The following is a 22,027-nucleotide window of genomic DNA, read 5'->3' as shown; positions in this document are numbered from 1 at the left end:
TTCTTGGAAGTTGGATATATAGATCATGAGTACAAAGGAAACATTAAGCAAAATTTATTTGAACTTAGGACTGAAATAACTTAGTGATGACCCCATTTGGCAACAAGAGGTGGCATGGGCAGGTAAGGTCAAACTTAAGCAGGTCAAAACAGATCAAATTATTAAATTAAACGGGTTATGACCAGACCAATCTAAAATTTGTAGTTATCATCCACTCTCTATCGATGGCGGAGCCACTCATTGGCAAGGGGAGTCAATTGACACCCCTTAATCTGGAAATTATAACGTGTAGATAGGTTAAATATTTTAATTTTATGTATATATACTATATATTGATTTTCCTTAATTTTTTCATATGCTTACTTATTTATATTTTGACACCCGTTAGAGAAAGTTCTGGCTCCGTCACTGCTCTCTACGCAACATGATCCAACCTTTCCTTTTTATTTTTGCCTTTTTTGAGAAAGAATGTGAAAGTTAATGTACTTTTCTAAAATACAAATTTAAGTTCTTACAAGATTACATGCAACTTTAATTCTCAATCTCCAAATTTGATATTGAATGTCGAGGTTTAGGTTGCATTTTGACCAATTAGGTTATATTAGGGGTGGCAATTTGAGCCCAAAGTCATTAATCCGCCCAACCCGCCCAAGGTTGGGCCGGTTATTGACTTGTCCATTTGATGAACTCAACCCATTTTGATCCAACTCATCTCATTCCATTTAAAGTTAGGCTAATTTTTAGTCCAAATTTTTCCATAAGTAACTTTGTTAAAATATTTTTAAAATAATTATTTTTTGTTTGATATATTATATATGACCATAACAAAAGAAAAAAAAAGGCTTATTTGATAATTAAATAATTCATAAGAAAACAATACACATTAATTATAGTTTGATAAGAGTTGGATAGATTGGGTTATGACCCAAATTTTAACCTATTTTGACCCGTCTCATCTCAGCACAAGTGACTTTTGGGTGGGTTAATGACCCGCCCATTTATTTACTCAGTCTATTATGACCCGTCCAAAATCAGCACACCCACCCATTTGACCCCCCTAGGTTATACTATATTGCCCAGTATGACTCAAATAGTTTAATAGGTCAGTTTGAGTTCAATCCATCGGGTCAAGCCAACAAATAGAATATGAATCAACCTGTTTAAATTTTGGCTGGATTGAGTTTGCCACCTATAGCAATTTTCTAGTTCTTTTGCATCGTTGTTAGGACATATTTTTATGTTGGCCTACCAATATACAGAGAAGAAAAGGAAAGTGCACAAAAGTGGAATTGCTTAAAAAGTTGGAGCTTTCTAGTTTAAAAGATTTCTAGTTCTAAGTGCTGTCATTACTGTATAAGTTGTAAGTTCATGATCAGCATAATGACATCGTCCAGACAATTGTTTTCTGTTCAGATTTCACTATTCCTTAGTCTTGAAATTCATGTTATTCACACACCCTCGACCGAAGGGAAAACGGAAAACAAATTAGGACCGTGATTAGTGTTATTAATGCAAGTAATATACAGGAAACAATTACATCATTATGGTTTAAGCACCATCTTAATTAAAGCGACACATTAGCTAACACATTGCAAATGTAAAACGTGGAGGTATATATTAATTTCCAATTATATTGGAATTCCACTATACTAGAATAAAGAATCAAGCAAAAGTAACATTAACAACTAAAGTTAATGATGTCATTTGTATGTAATGCACACATCATTAAACCAAATAAAACACTCATTAAGTCTTAACAACGTAATAACATATGCTAAAAATTATGTTATTTTTATCCTTTTGGTTCTTTTTCTTTTGGGGAGTTTTAGCCCACTTCAAGAGTTTTCAAGTAAAGGTCAGAGTAAATACAGGCTTTCTGAAAAGTCAAGTTTATAATTAGTGAACCAATGACGAGACACTGAAAATGTTGGTGAAGGAATCATAGGAATTAGGAAGTGACTTGTGTTGGTCAGGTTTCACCCATTATTCAAAGCCACTGGAACTTTATCGATTCGTCATAAATAAAAAATTCCACTTTCCTCTTTGGCCTACAAGTTGTCTTTGGATCTCAATTTAGATTTTACTCAGTTTAAGCCATATGAAGTGCAAATTCCAAAGTTTCTAATCAGAATATCAGATACTTCCTCCATAATAATTTACAGCAGTTTATGAAACTAATGTTTTTCAATAGTTAAAGACCATTTTAATTCTTAACATGGACAATACCTTGATGACTCTTATAAAAAAATTCATGACAATATGAAACACCACCTAAACACTAAAGACACTTTTGTACAACTAAATTTATTAACTAAATATTTTTCTCCTACTTTATATTCAATCAAACGCTATCGTATAAAATGAAATAAACCAAGTACTGGAAACCTAGGTTTTAGGTCATGGGCAGGTAGAATAACTAGAACTTCCATGGAAAATGCGAGTCTAACTTTACCTTTGTAGATTGGTTGATGATCAGTCTCACTCTCCCCTTGAAATTTGGCAGTTGAAAGAAAGTACACCAAAATCTTACTTTTGTTGGCGACGACAGTTGATCCTCCTGATGTTTCGCCTAACTAATTACTGTCTGGTCTTTCAAAAAAACGTGCATTACAGATATAGAAAAACAGACGATATCAGATATTTTCCAACGTTATTTTATATATCGATTTCTCAAATTTTCAAAATAAAATCCATGATAAAGAATTATTGTAGTCCAATCCTCTACTTGGAAAACTAAGACCATTAGGTTACCTGCAAGCTTGAAATCTTCATAGTTCAAAGCTTTCACAATCAGCTTGATAGTAATTTATCTTATGATCCTTTCCAGCTACTCTACAAGTGACCTAAAACAGAATATCTTACTGGACGAGTAAATAAGCTGACCTTTGAGACGAAGGATCTAAAGTTTCACATCATGTTCAATTTAACCAACTACTTGTAACTCAGGACATAAACATGCATCGAAAAACAATTAATGTGTACGTACATAAAGTAGACCACACTGCGCTGACAACACTAAACCCTACAATCACATCTGCTGTAGATGCGTACACACCAGAGTATACCAGATCAACAATGGAAGAAAATTCACGTGCATGCTTTTCCACGACACCACATACTAAAGCGTTCATCAAGTATCACTCCAATACCTAGCTATTCTCCCTCACCTACTTGATCAAGAAGTTCCATCCCGACAGCTGACCGTTACATCAGCAATTACTGTACTAGCAACAATTACACAACTAAAGATCCATACTGAAAACATCTGAGATACTGTATAGCAAAATACCACACACATGATGCGCCCCCGGCAAAAAGGACGTTAGTACATATGAAATAGTACTAGTATGTAAAATTAAACACCCTCTCAATAGAACGAACAACAATAAACGGAGAATAAAACATGAAATCAATAAAAGACCGGTTGTGCGCATGGATGAGATCCACCAGATGCGATGCGCCACAATTAGTCGAGGCCAAGAGCCTTGACATCAGACGGGTGGCACAGTTGGAGCGAGCCTCATAGGCAAGCTCCACCACAGGCACAGGATCATGCTAGAGGGGTGACTGCAAGCGCCGCACGGGCTATTCGGTGCCGCTGACGTTCGTGAGTAGGTCGGTTCGTTCCACTTCGGGGTTGCCCAGTTGGTTTGGAGGGCGGTCATCCATACGGATGACCTAGGATCGATTCCCTCCTCAATGCCTTCTGGGTTGAGCCTGTCGCACAGGGCTTGCCTAGTGCGGTTTACATCCCTGTGTGGTTTGCAGGCTATTACACAAGGGAGGTTTATCCAGTGCGCACAAAGTGCTCACCCGAAGGGCAGAGGCTGTGGCAAAGGTTGTAGCAGCTGGCGGGCTTGCCCTCTTACCAAAAAAAAAAATTACCACACCAGCATGAAGAATTGAAGTTGACCGTTAGCAACAAGTCAAGTGACTAAAGTTAGCAATTCTGAGCCTATAAAAGCATATCAATTTCTTTCTATCAATAATGCACAAGATCTATTGTGAACCTAAACTTGCAGTGAACACAATCTAGGGTCATGACCCACTGCGTACTCGATGAAACCAAGTTTACAACAAAATCACACCTCCATACCGAAATCTAGAAACTCTCACTGACAGAAGCCCAAAAACTCTCAGTTACTTCCAGCAAATTTGCTCATCATTTTCGCAATAATGGGAGCAACTTTAGGATTTGCCTGATGCTTGGCCAAGTTAGCAGGGTTCTTCATCACTGCAAAATAACAACCAAATCAGTAAGAGGAAACAATGATCTTGAAACACCCAGTATGTATAACATTGAAGTCTAGATGGATGCAATTGTCCACAGATATAGCAAATTGCTACAGCCAATTGATCAGCAACAAGATTCACAGACTCCACTACTTGCTGGGAACATTACAAAATAAAATATACTAGCTCAACCGTTAATCTCCCTCTGCTGTCTTGAAATTACAAACTGATTAAAAAGCTCCTTACTTGTCTCTCCTATTTCAAAACCTTAATAAGCACAAAAACAAGCAAAGAGGTGGGGAAAATACGTTTAAGACACTGTCAGATATGCAATAAAACTCTCCGCAGAGAAATTTAATTTACTCCTTATCCATATTATTTTTCTTGTCAGTAATTTATTCTCCTATACACGGCTTAACAATTTGCTGCTGCTAATTAACTAGAATTTAGTGTAACAGTTACAGAAGAATCGAGCAACCTTGGGCCTTAATCCTTTCCTTTTTGGATATGAACCACACAGACATTCATTAGCAGACCACGCTGAGATGATTTAGAAACTAGTTTCTAACTCAGGTGCTACCAAGTGGCATAGACAGACACATTGAGGTAACAGCCAATGAAGAATCAATTTACTGGAAGCCTTTAAATTTATTAACTAGAGCAAAATGGCAATGATATACATGAACTTCCACTGATCAGACAGGTAATCATAAGTTAATGATAGCATCGATTTACCCTTAACTATAATCCAAAACAGATGATATTCAACCACAGAAACTTACAAGTGTATAAAGCATATGTTATCAGATGACCTGAGACTTAGCAGTAAGTGGAAACTAGTACCAAGCAACACAAAGAATCAACATGATAAGCCAACGATACAACCATGAACTTATGTCTGCTACATGACAAACCCATTCACCCACAGTAAATACCTGGAAATTTGACTGCTTTGATCCGATAATTTAGCAATTAGAAAGCCAAAAAGAAGAGTGAGAATAGGACTTAAACTACAATCTGATACACACAACCCGATCCCCATATACAACTCCTTGATACTAACTGGAACTCTAACTGTCTCTACATTTTTGTTCCTGATCTGATACACACAACCCGATCCCCATATACAACTCCTTGATACTAACTGGAACTCTAACTGTCTCTACATTTTTGTTCCTGATCGGTAAGCAAACTTCCAGTCTCTAGCAATAAAGATGAAAACGCGATTCTGAAGTGGAAAACGTGGATTAGGTATATCATACTATGTCATATAGTTTATACAAATGAGAAGTAACTTCACAAACTGCAATAAAATTCTCTTTTTGAAAGGTCGACTTGTTATTTCATAAAATCCAAGACAGGGGCATTCGGCTGGCAGGGTTAAGCAGTATCGGTAGTACATAATTGTTAAAAGGGCAGCCCGGTGCAATAAGCTCCCGCTATGCGCAGGGTACGGGGAAGGGCCAGACCAGAAAGGTCTATTGCACGCAGCCTTCCCCTGCATTTCTGCAAGAGATTGTTTCCACGGCTCGAACCCGTAACCTCCTGGTGACATTGCATCAACTTTACTAGTTACGCCAGTTACATAGTTGTTAGTCAACCTAAAATGAAACCAATAGATCACAAATCTGCTTGAACTGTACAGCAAGTCATTAAGATGTGATAAATTTCATAATGATCTTCACTGCAATTGTTGGATGACTTGTCTAGAAGAACTGAAATGACTTAGTTATCTAATTAAAACCCTGTAAGAGATAACCAGAATAGCCAGGCTAAAGGGTTAGAGCCGAAAGGGAAGTACCATCTTGTAGGGCAGCCATGACATCAGGATCCTTGAATGCCGCCATTAACTCAGGGTCCTGCTCCAACCAAAAAACATAAAGAATATTTTAAGATCCCTGTTATGGACAAACTGTGACTTGAAAGCTACATATACTAAAAAGCAATAAAAGATTTTCTTTCTATTGAAATTAATCTTCACCTAAGTTAATAACTTTCTTTAGACATTAACGTAAAAACCATAATTTGCTTCAAAAGTAAACATACAAAAGTAGATCTACTTACATTCAGTATTTTACTGTAGTCCATGTTACCAGGCATTCCTCCAGGCATGGCCCCAGGAGAGCCCCCTGGCATGGCCCCAGGAGAGCCACCAGGCATGGCCCCAGGAGAGCCCCCGGGCATGCCCCCAGGAAACCCACCGGGCATACCCCCAGGAAACCCACCAGGCATGCCCCCAGGAAACCCACCAGGCATGCCAGGAAAACCCCCGGGCATGCCCCCAGGAAACCCTCCTGGCATTCCACCAGGGAAGCCACCAGGCATGCCACCAGCTCTCCTATTTGATGAGGATTCTTCTTGCTTCTTGGCCTTCTCATAAGCAGCCTGAGATTAAACATATACAAGAATATTAACATGCAGAAACACTGAGCAGCAAAAACATAAAACCAAACAAGTAATTGAGGTGTACCTGAGCTTCAGCCTTTCTTCGTTGTCTCTCACACTCATTCTTTCTATCTTCTCGTTCTTTGCGCAGCCTATCATACTTCCTGCGGTGTTCTTCAATTCTATGTGCATTTGGCTCAACCTGTGACAGAGACACCACATATTCATTTGACAACAATGACTGTAGCAACTTAAGCGAAATGCAATACGACAACAAATTATAAAAACAAATAAACTAAGGAGAGAAAAAAAAAATGTGGCAATGCCACTTTACCATATAGATATTATGAGATTATATTGCGGTAACCAACCTTCTTAAGCACAGCACTTATTTCCTCATCATAGTCCAGCTTTGAAGCCAAGTGAAGATCCTTAGCAGCTTCCTCCCATTTTCCCAGCATGGCACGTGCAATGCCACGTGATTTGTAACCTTTAGCAGAATCTGGGTTTATCTGCAAGAACAGTCAAGTTTATGATACATTGAACAACAAATTACAGCTCAGTGCCTCCACTTTAATCAGCATCTACAGAAATCCCAACCTGGTCCAATATATCTTTTTAACTGAAATGCAAATACTTCCGGCAGAACTAGTTACATGCAAGACCCCCCCCCCCCCCAAAAAAAAGGGAGGGGGTGGGGGGGATAATTGCCTCAATCAAAAGTGGTCTTTCCCAAGTCATGTCATCTACTTTTCCAGTTGCTACCCATATTTATATACGCTTCTTAAAGAAGCATTTTAAGTGGGGATGAAACAAAGATAGATGATTTTTATAATTACTATCTTACGACATCTAAAACAGGAAAATGAGAATGAACACTTTGGGAAGACTATAATTTACTGTACCAGATATCAAAGATATGCATTAACTAGGAAGCATGCAAACTTTATGTGTGTACGCCTCCATGTCTGCCTCAAGAATGGAAGAGCGTTCTAAGGGGATATGCACAATGAATTCTTCAGGGTACTTTCCGTATAAAAACCTCAAGAATTATTAGCCAGTCAATGCAACTACATTTTGATAAAGCTCACTCGCTGCAATTATTGAGCGACCTTATTAAAAAATAACTGTATCTTTAGAAATTGACGCATAAAGAACAGAACCAAATTCAGGCAAGCAAATCTGCTAGCAAGATCAACCTCTAACGCTGCATTTGCATCTCGTATGGCAGCATTTGGCTTCTTCATCTTGATATACACACTAGCTGTGTTAGAAAAAGAAGAAAAAAAAACTATGAGTGACTGAATAAAAATGACTATTCAATTAGAAGACAACAAAAAACCAAGCAAAGTGTACCTCTAGCAGCATACATAATTGCTGATGTAGGATTGAGGAGAACTGCCTTTGTAAGATGCTCAATTGCATCTTCTAGCTTACCTGATGAGCACAAAGGCCAAAAGTAAGTGACATGATACCCACTGATTTTATGAACACACAGAAATGCATGCACACATATAGACATTGAACAGCATCACCTTCAGAAATTGCTTCCAAGGCCTGAGCTTTGGACTCTTGAGAAGCATCGCGGGCTTCTTCGGTCACCTCAACAGAAGGGTCTCCCATCTAGAAAATTAACTTTAATAAGTCAAAAATAAACAAGAACCATTAAACCCAAAGTGAACAGAAAATGTTAATCCGTCAGACATCAGACCTTTTGTGGCTCATCATTGTCAGGTTCCACAGTGTCACTCTCATCAAACTCAATATCAGATTCAATTATCTCAGGCTCCTCGTCTTCTTCAACCGCCCCTTTAGCATGAGCATCGTTCTCATCATCACCCACCTCGTCATCACTCTCATCCACCACATGAGACTTCTGCATAGCAAATGATAGTTCAATAGGACAATATAAAATACAAAGAGAGGTGTTTAAGTTTCCAATTACCTCATATTTAATGAGAAACCATGACCATACTAATACAATAATAAAGGAGAAATCTTATAAAGTGGAAACTTGCAGGTATATAGAGAAACCACAATTAAATCAGTTAATCAATCAACTACACCACAATCCCAGCTGGTTGTGTATGGGATCTTCATATATTCCACTCTATTCGAGCCCATTTCACTACAATAATAATAGTCAGTAACTCGTCTTTTAAAGCACATCAGAAGTGCTCTAAACCTCACACTTATCTTCGCCTGGACTTAACCAAGTGTAACAACAACTCGCCTTTACTCACGCTAATCAGTATCATTTATAGGGACCCTTTGCTTCCATTATAGTATTCTTAATTACTAGAGATTGTACTTTCATGTGATTTTAGGTCTAATTCGGAAATTAATTGCGGTAGGTTCTATTTGCTCAGTCATTTAGTATCCACACATAGATTACTAAGAACCAGAGATCGTAGGTAAACTTGGAAGTTTACTCTTTGCCTATTTGAGAATGTACAAGTTAGAATATTAAATTTTTACAAAATTACTATAGTTTCTCTTAATTACTTCAACAGGAAAATAGCCTACGCCTACATTATCTCAAGTTCAGCAATGAAAAGAATTTAAAAGACTCAAATAACGTTTAAAATATACCGCTTTGTAATCTCCAGTGTCGTAAGCAGCCGGAGGAAGTTTACCACCGAGACTGCAAAAAAAAAAATCAAACAAATAAATCCACATGAGCTAAGTGGTGATCCATTCATATGTTCATAATAAATTAAGCTTTGAAAAGTTACAATTTACAAATGGAATTTAGTGTACCTTTCAATGTAGTCACGGAAGAAGGAAAGAGAAGGATTAGAGAGAATAGAAGGATTGGATTTGCACTGTTCGACGAATTGCTTCAGTTCATTCAACTTCGCCGGCTCCATTACTCTTTTGTATTACCTTTGAATCGGATTCGCAGACCCTAGTTTTACCCCAAAATTGTTTCCACTATCGCTTGCAGAGTGTTAGTGTGTTACGATTACAGAGCTGACTGCTTTGTGACGCGAAGAATTGCAAGGGACTTGAGCTGACTAGGTCCTTCCAGTAGCTTCTATTACTGGATAAATAAAAATTCTCCATGCTCTTTTTAATAAAACAATAATTAAGTAAATTAAGGGCCCCTTTGGTCATAAAAAAGATTTATTTATTTTTTTCACTTTTTTCGAAATCATGTTTGGCCATGAAATTTTCGATTTTCATTTGAAAATGAATTTCAAAATTTTTTGAAATTTTGAAAAACTCCAAAAAATAAATATTATTTTCACTTCATATTACTCACAAAAATTCAAAAACTGCACAAAAATTATATTGATATCCAAATACAACTCTAATTTTCAAATACAATTTTCACTTGAAAAAAAAAATTCGCTTTTTTTGAAATTTTACAATTCTTATGTCCAAACGCCCACTAAGGTGCGTTAAAAAATAATCACTTGCTTCATTTATTTTTTAAAAAAAAACTTTTTAGATAAGATAACAATACAATGTAAATACTTTTTTCACCTTAGAATTGTTGATTGCTTTAGGAGATTCGTTTTAAAGTAAACTTCATTTGTGTGTCTTTTCTGACATACAAATAATTTAATAAGAACTTTTAATTTTGTTAATCGAAAAATATATTTCTGAATTCGGATCCTTTTATGACTATTTTCAATAGACACAAGAAAATGTAATTGATCAAACTGTAAAAAGTGAACTTATGTTCTAAGAATTCTTCTGCTATCGTTTTCTTTAAATACTGAAATGATTAGCTGAGGTACCATGGAGGTGCTTAGGATGGCATGTGTCTAAATGGTTAAAAGAAAAAATAGTTATCTACCCATATTATTTATTAAAAATGAGTTTGGATAATAAATTTTTTAAAAACGGGTCAAATATGGATAAGAATCATATTATCCACTTAAAAAATGAATAACCTTTTACATTTGTAAAATTTCAAATTGGAGGTTCATTTAGTTTAGAAAACTTAAGATTCTCCCAAAAGTGATCATATTCAAGAACGCATGAATAATCCGCCAGTCAACCCATTTTTTATCCATATTAAATATGGGTCGGGTCAAATAATTTATCCATTTTTGCATTATCCGTTTTTACCCCATATGCGACCCGACCTAGCCATTTGCCACCCTTAGGATGGCATTAAGTACGAATACAAAGAATAATTAACTCTTGGAAGTTGTCCAACAAGACAAAAATTACTTAATTCCAGATGTTGCGTGCCTTAAATTACTTTGCCAGTGCAAGTTAAATTCTTTCCTGTACCAGAGAATATAATAAAAGACAAGAGAAAAAGAGGCCCTTGCTCGTATTAACCTCCAATTTCGCTTAACAAATCCCACGAATACATCAAGAACATGTAAACACAAAGTATGCAAATAGTAAAACAATTAAAGAGCTCATACATCAATTTAGTTCACCTCAGCAGACAACAGAATGCAAAACGTCAGAGTACAAGAGATAAAGGCTTGTAGTGCAATCTGTCTATTCTCTAAATAATACCGAAATAAAGAAATCAAGATTCTCCAATATTAGAAGAACACAATCAATAATTTAAGCAAGCACGATAGAAGCACAGAGTACGAGTAAGCTTGAGATTCCGGTCCATGCAATCCTGCTCACTCCATTTTTATCTTTTGCAGCTTGTGTGACTATAAAACAATCAAGAGGGCAATATTGTAAGCAAGAAAGCACAGCAAATTAAACATGTATCTGTCCTTGCTGATAAGGAAATTAAAACATGTACATAGACAAGTAAACCAACTCAAATCAACTTTATCTTGAATTTACATTTGACTGGGAGATCAATTCTAAACGAGGAAGAGATGGACACATATGATTTAGACATAGACGCTTTGGTGCTCCATTTGGCTAAACCTCGCCTCCAGTTCAGTGACTACAAATGCCTAAATAAGTTACTTGCACACGCACACACCAAAAAAGGTACTTCCACACTTTATTTGTAAACTAAATGTGATCATAAGTCTGAGTAGCATAACAAATTTGCCACTTTTCATTTGAGCCGCCTCAACATTCTCAGAGTACCTAGCATATAACTTCAGAATAAGTAAAACCAAAATAACTTGGCAGAAGTTGTAATAATATAGAGGTGACTTAGAAGAACCTTCAAATTGGCATGACTTAAGAGGTGGCGAACAGATTATGCAAAAGATTACTTTGGAAAGACAGCCGCCAAGGGGGTAGGGGTAAAAAAGGGACTTTAAAAACTTAATCCTAGCTATAGCAGAAGACAAGACTATTAAGGCATATCCGAAGAAAACCAACATCCATGATACGATACCAGTGCGAATACTTATTGGATAAGCAAGAAAACGATCAAAATCACTTATTGGATAAGCTTGAACAAGCTTCTTAATGTTGGTCAAAGTTTTGGCTGAAAATCTAAGTAAGATTGAACGCCACTAAGAAGTAGGACAGACCTTCAGCTAAGTCCTCACTAACAACAACTAATGATTGTGTTTGGAGAAGCAACTCAAAAGTATTTTGCCACAGTAGGGAAACTTGAATAAAATGGAAGAACAGAAAATTTGAAAGAGAAGGGAAGAAATACTTAAATTGGTATGAATTTAGTTTTACACCAGGTGTTATTCATTTTTTGTATTTTTCCTGTTCCTCTCTAAGCCTCTAAGGAGCAAATGAAAAGAGACTCCTAAATGAGCTTGTGTCTGATACAAAATTTGACACCTGAGAAAATCTCGTTACAGCACAGAATGAACAAAACTTGTTGAGTGCATTGATTGTTTGACCAAAAAGTATAACTTTCGGCTAAACTATTAAATTTACGTAATCATGGGTTAAACCTAGTTAAAGATAATAACTCTAGATGCGAATCTTAAAAACGTGCGTGAGATGGGACAGATCCAGTGAAATGTTGACAATGATAGGCACAAAACGTTCATAAAGAATGAGCAATAATGGAGGTGTAACTAGCAATAAATAACAATAAATGACATTTAAGTAAATAAGAGGAATGATTCACTCAATAAAGGGTGGATTTGACGAATGTTCCTCCTGACAATGATGAATGACAGATAAATCCAAGGTTTGTTCGAACTATTCTCAGATCTGGTGGAAAAGTCTGTGATAATATGGGCAAGAATCTTAATAAAAAGGCAATCTTTGTATCTTTACAAGAGAGAGAATCTTCCTCTGAAAAGTGTTCTTGTCGAGTGAATATCACATACCCCCTTTCTTATTTTCTTTGAGACATACCTCTAACAAACCCTAATGGTACAAGTGCAAATAATATTCACTAAAATATTCTCTTTAACATCTTATTTCAAAAATTAGTCGTTACTACTATGTCAGCGGTGCTCGACCTCGGTCAATATTGACGTCTCGACCATGAATCTTGCTACTCCTTGGCCGACCTCGGCTGACTCTTCCCTTAATGTTATATTACCCTAAATATTCTAGGGTAGATTTTGTCTCATACAGTTAGTCCCTCAGCTTATTGAGGCCGGCCTCAGACGGACTCGATGAGCGGATATTGTATAATGTGGTTGAAGCATTTGGACGACCTGAACGGGCCGTGATGATTGGGGAGAGTTGGTAACGTGTCCTTTTGTGAGCCGTAATTTCTGGGGTTGTAAGTCCGACGAAACAGGGTGACGTCATTATGGCGCGATTTCCCGAGACGTTGCTTCGTTTCGCGCGCGTCTCCTGATTGAGTCTGCCGCTTTGGTTACAGTGCCAGGTAATGATGAATAATTCCTTGGTCTCAACGCTTGATCTTTTATAAATAGGGGTGTGTGGGCAACGCTTCAATTTTTACGAACCCTTGCATCAAAGAGCTCTATCTTCTTCTTCTTCCTCCATTGTCGCGTGTTTTCTTACTGGTTTTAGCGATTCTTGCTGCTTCTAACACTTCATCGCTTGAATACCCTCCGCTAATCAACATGACTAATGTGTCCTCTGTTTCTAGTATGGCAACTGATCTTGTCCCTTTGGCGGTGCTTATACCCCCTCATGCTGATAGGGTTTCTGTTGCGATAGAGGAAGAGAACTTTTCTACGGTGGAGGAAATAATCCCTCGTAGCGAGAAAGTTAGGTCCCATTTCTCGAAGGCGCCCAAAGGTGAGCCCGAAATCTCGGAGTCGGTGTTGAAAGAGGTCGATCTGGCCGAACTTAGGGCAAAATTCAATATCCCTGCCCATATCGATCTGATCCCACCTGGGCGCGACGTGGTGCAAATCCACTGTCCCGGATATTGCACGTTTTACGCGTATCCTTTCCAGGTCGGCTATACTCTCCCCCTTCTCCCATTGGCGAAGGAATTTTATCGCTATTACGGTGTCTGCCCGGCCCAGCTTTCTCCGTACATTTACAAACTTATCAGGATGCTCTCAAAATTTGCCGAGTTGGCCGGGGTCGAGGTCACTCTCCGCCATCTGATGCATCTCTTCGCCCCTAGCTTTTATAGGGGGGCGATGTTGCATCTTCGCCACCGAGGAAGTAAATGCTTGGTGGTAAAGATGGACGATAAAGCGAATCGTCAGTTCTGGTTCAACTACTTCTTCGTCAGAACCGGGGACGTGGTAGCCAACGCGGACGGCTTCCCCGAGACCTGGAATCGTGCTCGTAAGTACCCGTCTTTTGTGAGAGGTATTTGATTTGTTTGTTTCTAGTCGTAGGTTCTAACATTCTCTCTTCCATGTACAACCAAAGTCGCGCCTCCTCCTTTGGTCGGGACATTTCCGACTAGGTTGGCCGGATTCTTCCTCGCACGGTGGGGATTCGTGAGTGACCGGGCTTTCTCAAGAGGTTCAGGCCTGCTTCTTCCTTGGCCGGTGAGTTCGTCTATTATTTTCAATTCTCTTTTGACCACATGATTGCTTGTACGCTATAGTTCATTATTGGTGGTGACGAAGCTTATTCTTTTTCAGTTCGAGGGTGTTCGAGGAGGCCGAGGGCTCCTCCTCCTGCGTTTCGCAAGAAGAAAGTCGCTTCTGTTTTGGAGTCTGTTCCTGCTGTGACTGCGGCTAGGCCTCCTCGGTCATCTGCCTCTATTCGTTCTTCTGCTGCGGCCAGGCCTTCTCGTTCGTCGACCATACCTACTGATGCTTCCGTACCGTCTTCTTCTGTGCCCGCGGATATATCGACGGCGGAGTTTCCGACTTCTCCTTTGCTTCATCTAGTGGACTAGGACGAGAAAGAGGAATTGTCGCTGCGTGGGGTTAATTTGGTTCCCCGCAAGAGATCGGTGGACGTCGGCGAAGGGGTTGTTCGGGCGGTGGATTCAATGACGGGCGATTTCGTCACTCGAGAAACGACGACTATAGAGCTTGAAGATGACACCGAGTTATCGCCCGTGGTTCCGCTATCGACTGAAGCCGCAGAGGATAGGTCTTTTTCTGAAACCATGATGGAAGCTGAAGGGCCGTCGGCGAGAGTCCCTGATAACTTGCGGCGGGATGAGCTATCGGCCTCGCGACTGGCCGAGGATCCTTCTTTGATGGCCGACATAAAAGGAAAGTGCGTAGCCAAGGATGGTTACGAGACGGGCTCTGACGTGGAAGCCGATGAGGTGAGGATGATGGGGGAGGGGTTTACCCGACTCGAAGTAAGGTTGGAGTGGTCCACGCGGACTATTGCGATCCCTGAGATTTGTGGTCGACACGGAGGACGTGGTCCCTTCCCTCGGTCCCCTCTGGTCTGATGAGGAGGGTAAAACCCTCGAAAAGCTGAAGGATGCTACCTTATCCAAGAGCATAGCCGACCTCGCTCTTAGGGTAAGTTTTTCGATCCCTCTCATTTTTGTTTGTCGAGTTCAAAGTTTGTTTCGTTCTTACTCTTCGTTTTCTTTTCCTCTTTCTTTCAGACTGTGATTTTGGAGATTGAAAGCGCCCGAATATGAGAGGCGCAAGGCTATTTTTCTGAAGATGGAGAGAAAATACCGCGAGTACCGCGGCAAGCATCACGAGATTTGCAGGCGGTTTGGCGAAGGCGGCAACTTCCGAGCTCTCAGAGACGAGCTGAAAGAAAAAGATAACGAGTTGGTGAAGGTCATCGAAAAATGCAGTGTTCTCGAGGGGGCGCTAAGGGACAAAGAGGAAGAACGGGAGGTTAGTAGAGTGTCGAAGCCCAGTGTGGCGATCTCCAAGCCCAAGTTCTCTCGTTGCGCGCCGAGATCGAGGGGTGTGAATTCAAAGCTGATGCTTTTAGGGGCGAGGTCGCTGAGAAGGCCGCGGATCTCGAAAAGGCGAAGTTAGCTCGGTCGGGGGCTATGAGGAAGATGGAGGCTTTGGAGATAGTAATCCGTGTTCTCCGATCCGAGCGAGAGAATGCCTTGGAGACGGCCAGACTTAAAGAAGAGCGGTTTGATGAACGGATTGGAGAATTGGAGAATTGGAGAAAGAGGCTTCTGGCCTTTGTGAACGAGTCGCCGCTCTGGAGGCCGAGAAGGCACAATTATTGGCTCGACCATCTTCTTCCCATGTTTCTAACTTTCCTGATGTTCCTCGAGATTTATACGAGTGAATTCACGCCGAGGCCCAGCTGGATATATTCAGAGATTTGATGAAGGTGGGAACCGTTTCGAAAGCCGTCCTCGAGGATGCTCGTGTTAAGGCACGAGAAGCTCGGGTTGCATGTGGCTACGATCCTGCTACACTGGAGGCCGGTGACGACGAGGAGGAAGCGGGCGTGGACCGGATTGAAGAGGACGCCTGGTATAAAAATGAGTATCCTAATGGCGATAGGATGGTGAAGGGGCGGACGACAATGGTCTAGGCAACCAGGCCGATGGTGCGGTTGGGCTAGGCGGAGATTAGTAGCTTTTCTTTTCCTTTTTGTGTTGCCACAGACTTGTGCGCTTTTTGGTGGGCATCTTCTCGAGCCTTTGTAAAAATATATTCTAAGTATAAAATAGCAGTTTCGTTATTTGTACCTGATCCTTTTTTCTTCTGTTTGGGTTTGTATGCTTTTTGATTTTGTTGCTTGGTTGCCTTGGTTTTCTTGGTCGTAATGATTCAGCTCGAGTGGGGTCGAACGAGGTCGAAACAAACTTAGGTTTGATCATGGTCGGGGGCCAGTGGACGTTAGTTCGAACGAGGTCGAGTATATCGTGTGTTTATTTATGGACGAGGCTTAGTTATGGCCGAGGGCCGGTTAGACGTTAATTCGAACGAGGTCGAATGTACCCTATGCTTAGTTATGGCCGAGGGCCGGTTAGGCGTTAATTCGAACGAGGTCGAATGTAACCTATGCTTGGTCATGGCCGAGGGCCGGTTAGGCGTTAATTCGAACGAGGTCGAATGTAACCTATGCTTAGTTATGGCCGAGGGCCGATTAGGCGTTAATTCGAACGAGGCGGTATGATTTTAAGGCAACGTTGCTTTGGTTGTGCATTTGGAGAAGATAGAAATAAACTCCATGCATTTGTGCTTTGTTCATACACTTGGAGAAATTTACATATTTTTCGGGCGTTGGCTGGAGAAGTATTCTAGTCCCTTCATTGGTTGACCTGGAGAAGTATTGAGAGGTCAAGCAATGAACTAGCCGTTGCGCACTTCCTTCAATCTTGAAGTGTTCCCTTCATCGCCTCGTTAAAAACCTCCTCAAGAAAACCCAATTGGGACAAAACTCGAGTGAGGGAAAAAAGAGTACGACTTTGGGGGCGCTTCGTCTTTTAGAAGTGTAATATTCCAGTTGTTTGGTAGTCGCTTTCCTTCCATTGTTTCTAGTTGGAATGACCATTTGTTCGTTGTTGCCGTTATTTTGTACGGGTCGTCCCAATTTGTTCCTAGTTTGCCTTCTCGTGGCTCTTTGCTCGCTTCTGTTTTAGCTTTAAGCACATAGTCCCCGACTTTGAGTGGCCTGATCTTTGCTTCTTGTTATAATAGCGTTCTGCTTGTTGCTTTTGGGCGACCATTCTTACGTAGGTCATATATCTTCATTCCTCGACTTCATCGAGCTCCTGCCTTCTGCTATCGTCGTTCCAGGGTCCGCTTTCGTGGGAGTATCTTAAGCTGGGCTCCCCGACCTCGACTGGTATTGCCGCATCAGTCCCAAAGACTAATGAGTACGGCTACTTCGGACACGGCGAGATAGACGATGAGGGGCTGCCCCGGCTCTGGTTTTGAAAGCAATGGTGGCGATGACAAGTACACCTTTAACTCCCTAAGGGCTTGGACGCATTCAGGGGCCCATTGGAGGCCGGTATCCTTCTTGAGTACGCCGAAGAACTTATGGCACCTATCGGAGGATCGTGAAATGAACCTCAAAAGGGCGGCGATACGGCCAGTCAACCTCTGGACCAGTTTTTTGGTGGTCAAGTGCTCTTGTATCCCCTCGATGGCCTTGATTTGATCGGGATTGACCTCGGTACCTCGTTGCGACACTAGGAAACCCAAATATTTTCCTGAGGCCACGCCGAATGCACATTTTTTGGGGTTCAGTTTCATGTCGTATTGCCTGAGTATACCGAAGGCTTACCTCAAGTGGTCGATGTGATCTTCTTTCCTTTTGGACTTGACCGGCATGTCGTCTATGTAGACCTCCATCGTTTTACCGAGTTGGTCTTTGAATATCTTCGTCACCAACCTTTGATAAGCTGCCCCTGCATTTTTCAGTCCGAAGGGCATGCCCTGTAGTAGTACGTCCCCTGGTGGATGATGAAGGTGGTTTTTTCCTGATCCTCTTCCTCCACGAGGATCTGATTATAGCCCGAGTAGGCATCCAAGAAGCTTCGTAGCTCGTGCCTGACCGTTGCATCGATGAGTTGGTCGATATGGGGTAATGGAAATGAATCCTTGGGGCAAGCTTTGTTCAGGTCGGTGAAATCTACGCACATCCGCCATTTGTCGTTCTTCATTTTTACCATGACTATGTTGGCGACCCATTGAGGGTACTTCAACTCCCTGACGGAGCAATTTTCCAACAATTTTTCCACTTATTCGCGTACTGCGTCATTAATTGCGGAGTTTAACTTACGCCTAACCTGCCTCACCGGGTGTAGAGTGGATCGACGTTCAATTTGTGCGTGGCGATCTCCTTTGGGATACCTGGCATATTTGCATGGCTAAAAACAAACAAATTCACGTTAGCAATTAAAAATTCACGAAACTTACCTGGTTCCTGAAGTTTGCAGCGGATGTAAGCTTTCTTGTTGTGGTCGTCGCTGTCTAACTGAACGGGGTCGAGGTCCTCTACGGTTGATCCTGCGGCCTCAACCATATCGGGGTCCCTTATAACGTCCTCGTTGTCATCACATACCGACCTCGACCCTGTTGATTGCTATGTCTCTTTTTCTTTATCCTTTGTTGGGTGGCCGTACAGTCTAAGGCAATGCGGTAGCATTCCTGGGACGTGCGTTGCTCCCCTCGTATACTGAATATTCCCCATGGAGTTGGGAACTTGATGACTTGGTACAGGCTGGAGGGGATGGCTCTCATGGTGTGTATCCATGGTCGCCCTATTGATGCTGTGTTCTGGTCCACGATATGGAATGTGGTTTCCAGAGTGACGCCACCTGCTAGGACGGGGAGTGTGATCTCGCCGGAGGTTCGCTCAACTACATTATTAAAACCTGTTAGTGTGATGCAGCGTGGCACTATCTTGTCCTCGAGTTTCATTTGTGCAAGTACTAGAGGATGGATAATACACGCGCCGCTCCCATCGTCTACCATAATCCGTCTCACGTCGGTATCTAAAATTCGTAAAGTCATAACAAGAGCATCATAGTGAGGGAAAGCCAAACCGTTGGCATCTGACTTATCGAAGATGATACTTTCTTCGAGTTCATCATACGTTCGTGGGTGATTGACCGTTTGAGTTTGTGGGTTGTGATGAACTTAACATTGTTGATGGAAGCGTCGTCCCCGCCACCGATGATCATGCGGATGGTGCGGGCTGGCGAGGGCGGTTGTAGATATAGAAGAAACTAAGAGAGTTAACTAGATAATCCACACAGACGGCGCCAAATTGTTTGACCAAAAAGTATAACTTTCGGCTAAACTATTAAATTTACGTAATAATGGGTTAAACCTAGTTAAAGATAATAACTCTATATGCGAATCTTAAAAACGTGCGTGAGATGGGACAGATCCAGTGAAATATTGACAATGATAGGCACAAAACGTTCATAAAGAATGAGCAATAATGGAAGTGTAACTAGCAATAAATAACAATAAATGGTATTTAAGTAAATAAGAGGAATGATTCACTCAATAAATGGTGGATTGGACGAATGTTTCTCCTGACAATGATGAATGACAGATAAATCCAAGGTTTGTTCAAACTATTCTCGGATCTGGTGGAAAAGTCTGTGATAATATGGGCAAGAATCTTAATAAAAAGGTAATCTTTGTATCTTAGTGTTCTTGTCGAGTGAATATCACATACCCTTCCCCCCCCCCCCCCTCTTATTTTCTTTGAGACATACCTCTAACAAATCCTAATGGTACAAGTGCAGAGAATAGAGAATATTCTCTTTAACATCCTATTTCAAAAATTAGTCGTTACTGCTCTGTCAGCGATGCTTGACCTCGGTCATTATTGACGTCTCGACCATGAATCTTGATGTTCCCTGGCCGACCTCGGCCGACTCTTCCCTTAATGTTATATATTACCCTAAATATTCTAGGGTAGATTTTGTCCCATACATTGATAAGTCCAACATTAACATTCTTGTTTGTCCTTTTGCAAGAGGGAACACAATATTCTGTTTTGTTTCATTTCAAAAATCATATACGACAAGTTCTCAGTGAAAACTTTTTCCTTAGTTGGAACAAGTCAAGAAATAAAACTATGCTGTCAATTTTCAAAATTGGGGGCTTTGAATTATCGAAAAAGTACAAGATATCAAGTCAACCTTTGAATTTGCAAGTCTTTCTATAACTTATATTAACAATAATAGGCCCATAAAAGCGAACAAACTTAATTTACAACATCTTTATTAGAAAGTGGAGCAATGAATGATAAGTTCAAGCACCTATGACTCACATTCAGTAAATTTAACAGAGTAATGTTCAATAATTAATAAAAATCAAAACAAATTGCTGCATACTCCGAGATAGTTAATTAATTGACGAATATTAATTCGGTGGTAAACAAAGTAGAGACATTGAGCAAATTAATCTCAATTACCTGGCGTTGTCCCAGAAGGAGAAGAACCTGAACTTTTTGGAGCAGCAGCTGCAGACAAATACAAAAGAATCAAATTAACGCTAAACCGACAATGGGACACAGTAACAACAGAAATAATTAAGCCCCAATTATTTACTAGAGAAATTTTTTACACCATTTCCTGAAATTATTTTCTCCTATAAAAAATGAAAAAGGACAAAAAAGTGAAGAATATCAGATTTGAAGTAGTTTTAGTTCTTGATCGCAGTAAAAACAGAAAATTATCAACCTCAAAATCAATTAATTCAATCCCGATTCAAATCACAGCTCCTCATTTCGAAAACAAAAAAAGAAACAAAATCTGGGGGGTTTAACTAAAAGGCCGTTGATTTAGTACTATTAAGTGAAGAAAAATGCATAAAAATCTTACCTTTACAAGCGCTAACATCGCCGGGGATGTTACAGGCCTTAGGAAGAGCAAGTGCTTGAGTAACATTAATACCAAGAGAAGGCAACAACGTAGGATTTTCGTACAGCGTGCAGAGACAATCAAGATCTTTGGTCACGGCTTCTCTGAGTGGGTCACAACAAGAAGCCGGTGGTTTGGTTGAGTTGAGGTAAGGTGCACATGGTACTAACTGAGCAGCACACGACGGAGTTTGGGCCACCGTTAGTGTGGTGGTTGCCGCCATCAGTGCCACCGTGATCAGCAAGGAGAGTTTGGAGGAAATCATGGTTGGTTTGATTTTCACTTCCCACGGAAATGGGTAATCTTTTTTGCTGCTACTATAGATGACTAGTGAGTGGTCTTGTTTGTTGTACTTGTAGGTGGGAACTAAATGCTACATTTATTTAAGTGGTTAGATTGGCATAGCAGGAAAAATACTACTTTAACGCAATACATACTCTAAATTATAATCACAATTTTTAAAAAATTAAAGAGCAAACAAGAAAGAGTAGAGATCGGATCATGTTAGAGAGTTGAGTTATGACCTATTATTTGACTCACAGTGATTAAATTTATTTGATTGAAGTAAACTTTTGATAAAGTTATGATCAGTTATTGCTTGTTTTTTTATCAAGTGAGTATTATTATCAAAAGGCATCAAGAAGATGCACATGTTACAAAGAAACAGAAAGTATCAGCCCAAAAATATCAACAAAAGATCTATCATAAGACCAAGGCTGATAAATTCCAAAATTGATTCATGGTTGTAAACAAAGGTAAGATTAACCCAACTAAAAAGATTAACTAAACATTTGGCTTTAAGAGAATGATTGGCAGTTGAGACCCATCAAAGCATCTCTAATTCCTTTAGGTCCATATACACCACAAAAT

General features: G+C 40.2%; 2 protein-coding genes across 3 annotated transcripts; both read right to left on the bottom strand.

Moving 5' to 3' along the window:
- Nucleotides 1-3,895: 3,895 nt before the first annotated feature.
- Nucleotides 3,896-9,636, bottom strand: LOC104118949 (FAM10 family protein At4g22670-like). 2 transcript variants are annotated; one of them, XM_070182748.1, is made up of 12 exons: nt 9,379-9,636; nt 9,211-9,262; nt 8,330-8,494; nt 8,154-8,241; nt 7,975-8,055; nt 7,818-7,882; nt 6,990-7,130; nt 6,704-6,820; nt 6,526-6,618; nt 6,298-6,432; nt 6,035-6,092; nt 3,896-4,234 (listed from the first exon to the last, which is right to left on the bottom strand). In XM_070182748.1, the coding sequence occupies exons 1-12, from the start codon at nt 9,486-9,488 to the stop codon at nt 4,137-4,139; spliced, it is 1,203 nt and encodes a 400-aa protein (XP_070038849.1). In that variant the 5' UTR covers nt 9,489-9,636; the 3' UTR covers nt 3,896-4,136. The 2 variants fall into 2 exon arrangements, with proteins under 2 accessions (XP_070038849.1, XP_009628633.1); XM_009630338.4 differs by having other exon boundaries at nt 6,298-6,618.
- A 1,271-nt stretch (nt 9,637-10,907) lies between these two features.
- LOC104118947 (non-specific lipid transfer protein GPI-anchored 3-like) lies at nt 10,908-21,677 on the bottom strand. Its single transcript, XM_009630337.4, has 3 exons — nt 21,119-21,677; nt 20,710-20,757; nt 10,908-11,252 (listed from the first exon to the last, which is right to left on the bottom strand). Exons 1-3 carry the CDS (start codon nt 21,420-21,422, stop codon nt 11,155-11,157), a joined length of 450 nt encoding a protein of 149 aa, XP_009628632.1. The 5' UTR covers nt 21,423-21,677; the 3' UTR covers nt 10,908-11,154.
- Between the last annotated feature and the right edge of the window lie 350 nt (nt 21,678-22,027).

Source organism: Nicotiana tomentosiformis, chromosome 8, assembly GCF_000390325.3.
Source record: "Nicotiana tomentosiformis chromosome 8, ASM39032v3, whole genome shotgun sequence".
NCBI lineage: Eukaryota > Viridiplantae > Streptophyta > Magnoliopsida > Solanales > Solanaceae > Nicotiana > Nicotiana tomentosiformis.
This window is presented reverse-complemented; position numbering and strand designations above follow the sequence as displayed.

Coding starts and splice junctions, on each gene's coding strand:
- LOC104118949 (XM_009630338.4), bottom strand. CDS start 9,488: ATGGAGCCGGCGAAGTTGAATGAACTGAAGCAATTCGTCGAACAGTGC. Junction 8,242..8,329: donor ACAATGATGAGCCACAAAAG/GTCTGATGTCTG, acceptor TTAATTTTCTAG/ATGGGAGACCCTTCTGTTGA. Junction 4,235..6,034: donor CATGGCTGCCCTACAAGATG/GTACTTCCCTTT, acceptor GTTATTTTGCAG/TGATGAAGAACCCTGCTAAC.
- LOC104118947 (XM_009630337.4), bottom strand. CDS start 21,422: ATGATTTCCTCCAAACTCTCCTTGCTGATCACGGTGGCACTGATGGCG. Junction 20,758..21,118: donor CGATGTTAGCGCTTGTAAAG/GTAAGATTTTTA, acceptor ATTTGTCTGCAG/CTGCTGCTCCAAAAAGTTCA. Junction 11,253..20,709: donor TCCTTCTGGGACAACGCCAG/GTAATTGAGATT, acceptor ATTGTTTTATAG/TCACACAAGCTGCAAAAGAT.